The following is an 8788-nucleotide window of genomic DNA, read 5'->3' on the forward strand; positions in this document are numbered from 1 at the left end:
TCCCCAAAAATAAAGTCTGACACTGTTTCCACTGTTTCCCCATCTATTTCCCATTAAGTGATGGGACCAGATGCCATGATCTTCGTTTTCTGAATGTTTAGCTTTAAGCCAACTTTTTCACTCTCCTCTTTCACTTTCATCAAGAGGCTTTTTAGTTCCTCTTCACTTTCTGCCATAAGGGTGGTGTCATCTGCATATCTGAGGTTATTGATATTTCTCCCAGCAATCTTGATTCCAGCTTGTGCTTCTTCCAGCCCAGCGTTTCTCATGATGTACTCTGCATATAAGTTAAATAAGCAGGGTGACAATATACAGCCTTGACATACGCCTTTTCCTATTTGGAACCAGTCAGATGATATGAATTTCTTAGGGCGAGCACTGTGTCTTATTCACTTTTGTATTTCCAGTATCTACAGATATAATAACTGTTCCATAAACGCTTATGGAGTGAACTGAACAGGTGTGACAAGATGGCTACACTAAATAAAGCTAGGCTCCCTCCCACAAGGAACTGTTTGAACTGTTGACAGGTGTACAGTCTTCTTAGGCTGGTTATTCATGCAGTGTGCTCAAAGGCTCACCATTTTAAAAAGTTTCAGAAGGGACATTACCTAATTGAAATTTGAAATTTCCTATCTAAGCTTAAATGCTATATATGTAAAGTAAAATTCTACATACCTGTTTGCACTGGCTTGTCATACGGGTATGTGACTAGCACTGAACCACCATCTAGAGCAACAGAAAGACTGAAGTCCTGTTTCTGAATCAAGTTTTCAATGATGGCTTTAGTCTCAGGTTGGGAGGCATTACCTAAAAAACAGAAAAGTCAAACATAAAATACCGAGTTTTAAAACTTTTAGTATGAGCAGCTAAGAAAATATTCCCTACTTGAACATAGTCAAAAGGTTAACTTACAAATCTGTAAATACTTTATTACACCATAAGCCACTATCTCAAGAAACAAAGATATATCTTAGGAGGCAGGTTATTTTGAGTTTTACATATTTTAGATAATGTTGAAAGGTCAATGACTCTTAGCAAGTTTAAGAAAATTCTTACTGGAAACAAAAAGAGATAGATATATCCTCTCTTAGAAAATGAAAACCTGTCTTTGAAAGAAAATAAGATTTTTCAGAAATTTTCTGCAGTATTGTTTGCAAGAACAAAAAATTAGAAAGAAATTAAATGTCCATCAGCAGGGAAACTGTTGAATAAATTAAGGTACTACCATACATTAATAGCATACTAAAATGCCATTTTTAAGAATGTTAGAAATTTGTAAGTATTAAAATAGACAGATATCAGTGATGTATCCAGTAGAAAAAGTTGCAGAATATGTATAGCTGATGATCCTTATATTAAGTAAATATGAAACAGGCCCCTTCAAATCAACATACACATACATCGTGTGTGTGTGTATACACATATATAAGAGAACAGAGAGAGAGAATATCCATCTCTGTATGACTAGTGATGGAAACTTCTCCCCAATATTGGATTTTGAAGAAAAAACTTGAATTACCTTTGCAAATGAAAAACAAGGAAAACCTGCAAAGTTTTCAAGATGTCTCTATTCATTTATACTGTACATCCTAGACAAGAAAGCACCCCTTACTCATTTAAATAACAGGATCAACCAATCTCCTAGCAAAGAGAAATAAAATTATCTGCAAAGTACTTTAATGGCCTAAAAATAAGTCTTACTTGTGAAGTCTGTATCCAGGTCTTTGCCACGAGCATTTGTCTGTCCTGTCTTGGAAGTACAGTCTTTCTCTTGTGCTTTCTCTCGCCCATCTGGATTTAGAGAAGGGACAATCACAATTCTAGTCCTGTCAACCAACTAAAACAGAAACAGAAATAAATGGGTTTATTAGCTCTATGTGAAATCAAAAGATAACCTTGCCATGCCTCAAACAGAAAGTTTTCATTATTTGTTTTAAACACAGATTTAAAAGGCAGAATTGAAAAATAAATAAAATTCTTTCTTGCTCCAAGTAAATTTTAAAAAGAATCAAAAACTATACAACTAATGTTCCTAGAGACCTCCCAATAACTTACATCAAGGTTTAAAAACCACTGCCTATAGACTAAAATCCCCTGGAGGAGGAAACGGCAACCCACTTCAGTATTCTTGCCTGGAAAATCCCATGGATAGACAGGCCTGGCAGTCTACAGTCCATAACGTTGCAAAAGAGTCAGACATGACTGCACCCACACACATAGGCTAAACCCAGCCTGATGCTTGTTATTGTAAATAAAGTTTTACTGGCACACAGTCTTGCCATTCATGTGACTGTTTTTGTTCTGCAATGGCAGAGCTGAGTAGCTGCAACACAGAACATCTGACCCACAGAGCCCCAAATGTATATTATATGACCCTTTACAGAAAAGGTTTGCTGACCACTTGCTGGCTTAGGTCAATAATAATGGCAATATGGTATTTCCAGATTAAAAACTAGAACATACAATGTTCTAGTTGACAAATATCAATGTATATCTGGAAACAATGAGACAGAAGAGTTGAAATCAGCATATCAAAGAAATATGGGGTAGGATATTTGTCTAATCCAAATAATTTCTCCTTCAGATGATCCATATCCATAGGTATTAATACCTATATTTATGGCATGAACTTCTCATTTAATTTATCCTAAATATTTCTAATAGTGAATCAGAATAAGTGATCCCTGGTTTATTTGTTCTGGTAAAACAGTCAATAGCTTGAAATATATTTGCAATCCTTTAATTAATTTATTCTAGAATCTTTCCCCTGAGAGAGATTTTCTTCCTAAAGTATATATGTTTGGGGTTAACCACAGGTCTCTGGTTACGTATTTGTTTCTTTGAAGTCTCCAGACCATTCTGACACTTAGCTCAAAACAAATGGCAATCTAAAGCATTGTTGTTGTTTAGTTGCTTGCTGTGTCCGACTCTTTTGCGACCCCATGGAATGTAGCCCACGAGTCTCCTCTGTCCGTGGGATTCTCCAGGCAACCCACTGGAGTGGGTTGCCATTTCCTTCTCCAGGGGATCTCCCCACCCAGAGATCAAACCTGTTTCTTGCACTGCAGGTGGATTATTTACCAGTGAGCTACCTGGGAAATGCAATCTAAAGCCTAATTAGACCAGTGAGGCAAAATCTTATAAACTAGGAGTTTTGAAATTCATGGTAGATGTTGTTCCTTTCATAACCATAAGATCAGTAGGTAGCAATTGTGGCCAAATAATAGAATAATCTGAGGAGCTTTTAAAGGAATATTGATGCTTCTGGGAATGGAGCCCAGCCACTGAGATTTTTAGAAACTTCCCAGATTTTTCAATGTGTAGCCAGGGTTGAGAACCACTCTCCTAGGTAATCTCCTATTTTGAAACAACAACATCAACAAAATCTCTGAAAACAGAAAGAAGTCAATGGGATCTCCTTTTTTCAAAGTTTTTTGATCAAGTCTGATTTACGTTCATTTCACCTAATCCCACATCATGGGATCCTAATCATGATATCAATTCTTTCCAAATTTCTCTCAGTGGAGGCAGTAGAGTAAAACAGAATAGCATAGGCTTTCCAGTGACACACACCTGGGCTTAAATCCCAGTTTTACCACTTAGCAGCTGTGTGACCTGCTGTAAGTTATCTAATATCTCTGCCTCGGTTTTCACATCTATTAAATGGAGGTAACATAATTGCAGGGTTGAGGATTAAATTATGATACATGTAAAGTACCTACAACATAGTAGGTATTAAACAAATACTACTTGCTTTTCCCTTTCCTAAGTTCTATACAGACATTGCCAATTAGTGAGTGTTCTAAACAGAGGCGCACTCTTTCCTTTCTTTCTCTAACATAACACAGAAACTAGGCTGTTTACTCATAAATCTGAGCAGCTTCTGGACCAGCAGTATAGTCTCTAGTCATGGATGACTGAAGCTGGCACTGCTGTATCACTTTTTCTAAAACCTCTTAGCATCCAATACTTTCATCTTTATTACATGAAAAGAAAAACTATTTCTCTTCCACCTCATTTTTCAATATAGTACCCTAACTGTAAATAACTGGCAATGGAAGTCCCTCCAATTAGAGTGTATATCACTGTGAGTAAAGAATGGAAGGGTAAGGTAAAGGAATAGAGGACTGAATGCAAATCTTTATTCTTTCTTTTCCTCTATGGCTCTTAATATATACAAAGAAATATAATAGACACTATTAACAACTATATACCAAGGTCCATTTTTAAAGAGTAAAGTTTATAATGATATTAAAAGTACCACTGTATAAAAATCCAACAGGAAATTAAATTTTTTAAAAAATGATGCCTTGATATCAGTATACAATCAGTAAGCCATTGAGCTTTATCCTTTTAAAGCATGTCAAAACAGGTTATTCTCTTACTTGTGTAACAGCTGGGTTCTTTTTGTAGTTCAGACAGAGAAATTCTGCCAGAGCCAAAAGAAGTTCAGTTCCAACTGGAGCATTGCCATGGATACCAGCAACAAAACGAATCTTTGGTTCTTCAGGCTCAGATACATTGGGCTTATTGGAGATTTCAAGGGACCAAATGTGACGATATTCAGCACTCTGTCCCAAACTGTCGAAAACCAGAATCAAAAAGTCAGTAAGTAATCAAGTTACTTGCTTGATTGCTGCCTTACTTGATTACTGTTAATGCTGCCTTACAGATTTTAAAAACAGAAATGAGAACAAAATTCGAAAAGTCTTAAAAAATCTTTAAAGAATAAATCTCTGTGTCAGAATACTTTAAGAAAATTAGGTTCCCTTGGTCAAAGACAGTCAAACAGATGTGAGATACTATCAGATTTAGGAATGACTATGATTGAGAACTGCATTCCTTCAAGTCCAGTCATTCCTCGGTCATCTTCGTGATGTTTACCCAATCTTCTATCATCTATATTATTTCTTTAGTTAGCATATGTCTCTTAAGTTAACTCACTTAAATTTTTATTACTGAAATCTCTAAATATACACAAATGCATAAAATCTTACTTTTAAGATCTAAATGAATTTATGTGAATAAGACATTTTATATTTTAAATGCAGTACCAGAATCACAGCAAAACTAATTTTAACGCCCTGCTTTCTCTAATATAAAGAAAGACTTATTAAGAGTTAGAAAAAAAAAATTGGCACTAAACTGAGGATTAATAGAATAGACAAAGCACTGCTTTCACATGAAGGTATTTAATGATACTTAGTAACTGTTGGAGGGCCACCTAAAACTGTCTTGCATCCCACCATGGGCAGATATTGTACATTAGGGGGGGACTATTTAACAAAAAATGCATGCTGAATTGCATTTAAAGGTTAAAAAACTTGACTAAGTAAACGGAAAGCAAAACAATGTCCAATTTTTTTTATTTTAAAATAAGAAAGTCTTTAACCTCTATATGGCACTAAGATGGACCATATTAAAACATGACCTGGGCAGAAAAGTTCAAGATCAGTTGAGGAAGAGAGGTAATTGGTATCTTCCAATGGAAGAGAGGTAATTTCAGTTCAGTTCAGTTCAGTCGCTCAGTCGTGTCCGACTCTTTGTGACCCCATGAACCACAGCACGCCAGGCCTCCCTGTCCATCACCAACTCTGGGAGTCCACCCAAACCCATGTCCATTGTGTCGGTGATGCCATCCTCTGTCGTCCCCTTCTCCTCCTGCCCTCAATCTTTGCCAGCATCAGGGTCTTTTCACATGAGTCAGCTCTTTGCATCAGGTGGCCAAAGTATTGGAGTTTCAGCTTCAACATCAGTCCTTCCAATGAACACCCAGGACTGATCTCCTTTAGGATGGACTGGATGGATCTCCTTGCAGTCCAAGGGGCTCTCAAGAGTCTTCTCCAATACCACAGGTAATTGGTAATTGCCAAAGTAAATATGTGCAATTTATGTGCAAAAGTAAAATCCTTTGTAAGCACAAACATTATAAACCAGAATTTGAGAAACTAAATTTACTGGTAAAATTAAAAGAAACAGTGAAGGAAAAAAAGTGAAAAGTAAAAGGCTAGATAATGTTCGTTTGGTTCGGAGTAGAGACTTGTTAAGCTCAGGGCAAAATGGAAAGACCCTACAATAGGCAAACAATAGGAATCAACAGGTCAAGGAAATAATTCTGAAACAGTGAAAGTGAAGCAGAGAAGCACAGTGAAATGAAGGTAAAAGTTATCTTAGTCATCAGTTTCACATAAGCCAGTACCGCATGTTTTCTCAGAACCCTTAATTACATGAGCCCCTAAGGCTTTGGGGAACAGTAACTGTGAGCAGAGACTAAAGTACAGAAAATGACAGCCAACCAAACTTCATTTTCTACTTTGAAGAAAAGGTTAAACATTATTCCTGACAAGTGAGCTCATAGTTCTAAACCTATCCCTTGCCCCTAGCAAAATAAAACTAAATAATATTTACTCAGAACATAAAATCTGCAGCTGAGAAGTGGAAAGGGTTTTGAAATCAAAGTAATCATTAGAAAGAGTGGTTTTACGTTTTCTGGAGGTACAGGCCACATATTACTGAACTAACAAGTAGCTCTGCTCCAGTGTTTCTTGTAAAAGTTTCCAAGATTCATTGCTAGAAAGATCTCCAAGCAAATATCTCTTTCAAAATAAGTTAACGCCAACTCTATACATTCAACCCAAATGTTTCTAAATGAATTACAAGAACCATTTAATGTGGTTTATGCTGAATGTAACCTCTGTAAAAAGAATAAAGGAAGGAAGGAGAAAGAAAGGGAAAAAAAAGTCAGTAACACTTACTTGGTAAGATTTGTAATAAGTGGATAGTTCATCACAAGCCCTCTCAGAAACTCTGACAAGTCCTTGTATGAATGGTAACGATAAAGAGCCAGATTTGAGGAGGAGCGTAACATGAGGCGTTCCAAACCATTCTCAGCTGAAAGGTCTTTAATTAAAGCTTCAAACTCTTTAGTGGTCGGATCGCTGACGTCATCAGTATCGGCACTGTCCCCCTTGCCCTTCTTTGATTCATTGTTTGAATCTGTTGAAGATCGGACAAGTGTGAAGTTGACCTGAACAGCACCTTCACTCTTTACAGTCACATTCTTGGTGACCGGGTTATACCTGCAATAAAGTAGACAGATCAGAGTCACACATTTGCAGCTGGAGTACCCAAGCCCTGGCAAGACAGGGAAACTCAAGATTGCTTAGCCTCTATAGGGCTTTCTGGCGATAATCTTCCAGAATAGAGCTGTTTCTTTCATCCTCAAGCACTCAATTTCAGAGCATCCAGTAACTCACCCTCGAGCAGATGCGGTGATTTTATAAGTTCCTGGAACCAAGAGACGCCAGTAATCTCCATTTTTGTAAGTAGTTACTGGGTGATTAATTTCAGCAACACTAATGGTGGCATTTAATATACCTCTGCCATCTGTGGCATCTAGGACGAATCCTTTGACACCCTGATGGACCTGGACAAAGCACAAGGATATCCAGATTTTACTGATAAAGATTATCATCTAGATATTTCGGGAGTTCACATCCAACATAACAGATTCTTAAATAATGTAAATGTGTGGAACAAACAGAAACTCAGGACTTTGGAGTAAAGCTAAATGTAACCATCCATTAAATAAAACATTTTATTTTCTGAAAGGCTAATTTTTCAGAAGTTATATTTGTCTTTACCATGAGGAATATAAACAACTGTTTAAACTTCAGCACCAATTTCAGAATATAGGACATTCAACAAGAAAACTGACCTGACGGCTTTAAAAAGGAAACGTGATTTAAAAAAATAGAGGATTACTCTAGATCAAAGAGAGTAAAGAGATGTAATAATCAAACCAAATGCAATGCATGAATCTTGACAAGATTGTGGTTCTAAAATACAGCTATAGAAAGACATTTTGAGGACAATAAGGAGGAAATTTGAATGTGGACTAAGTATCAGTCAGTGTAGGGAGTAAGTGTTAATTTCCTCAGGTGCTCTCTCTCTGCTCCGCTCAGTCAGTTCAGTCGTGTCTGACTCTCTGAGACCCTATGGAGTGTAACCCACCAGGCTCCTCTGTTCATGGGATTTTCCTGGCAAGAATACTAGAGTGGGTAGCCATGCTCTCTCCTCCAGGGGATCTTCCCATACCCAGGGATCGAACCTGTATCTCTTGGATCTCCTGCACTGGAGGTGGATTCTTTACCATTAGTGCCACCTGGGGAGCCCTTTTCTTAGGTGAGATAAGAGCAATTGGAGATGTCAGGTAGGAGAATTAACTCTATTTTTAGACTATTTTTAAATATCCTGAAATACTTAGGGATAAATATCATAACACCTGCAATTTACACTGCAATAGTTCAGCAAAAATATGTGTATATACATGTGTGTATGTTTATGTGTATGTATATAAAAAATACAAATGCAGCAAATGTAGAAACTGTTAAACCTAGGCAAAAGAAGAGTAGTATTTATTGTGTTAGTCTTACAATTTTTCCTAATGTTTAAAAAATTTCAGAATAAAGTGTTCTAAGATATTAGTATGTAAAGTGAAAGTCACTCAGTTGTGTCCGACTCTTGGGATCCTCTAGGCCAGAATACTGGAGTGGGTAGACTTTCCCTTCTCCAGAGGACTCTTCCACACCCAGGGATTGAACCCAGGTCTCCCACATTGTGGGCAGATTCTTTACCAGCTGAGCCACAGGGAAGCCCAAGAACACTGGCATGGGAAGCCTATCCTTTCTCCAGTGGATCTTCCTGACCCAGGAATCGAAGCGGGGTCTCCTGCATTGCAGGCAGATTCTTTACCAACTGAGCTATCAGAGAAGCCCATTAGAAA

General features: G+C 37.3%; 1 protein-coding gene across 1 annotated transcript in view; it reads right to left on the reverse strand.

Annotated features, from left to right (window-relative positions):
* Positions 1 to 8788, reverse strand: part of CPD (carboxypeptidase D) — a 73289-nt gene that overhangs the window by 12249 nt on the left and 52252 nt on the right. Inside the window, exons 12-16 of the mRNA XM_010861677.1 lie at positions 7260 to 7429; positions 6759 to 7082; positions 4389 to 4584; positions 1705 to 1840; positions 679 to 810 (exon numbers count right to left, since the gene is read on the reverse strand). Coding sequence (XP_010859979.1) covers positions 679 to 810; positions 1705 to 1840; positions 4389 to 4584; positions 6759 to 7082; positions 7260 to 7429 — 958 coding nt within the window. The remainder of the gene's footprint in view (positions 1 to 678; positions 811 to 1704; positions 1841 to 4388; positions 4585 to 6758; positions 7083 to 7259; positions 7430 to 8788) is intronic.

The sequence above is a fragment of the Bison bison genome, unplaced genomic scaffold (genome assembly GCF_000754665.1).
Source record: "Bison bison bison isolate TAMUID 2011002044 unplaced genomic scaffold, Bison_UMD1.0 scf7180017864472, whole genome shotgun sequence".
In the NCBI taxonomy this organism is placed as follows: Eukaryota; Metazoa; Chordata; class Mammalia; order Artiodactyla; family Bovidae; genus Bison; species Bison bison.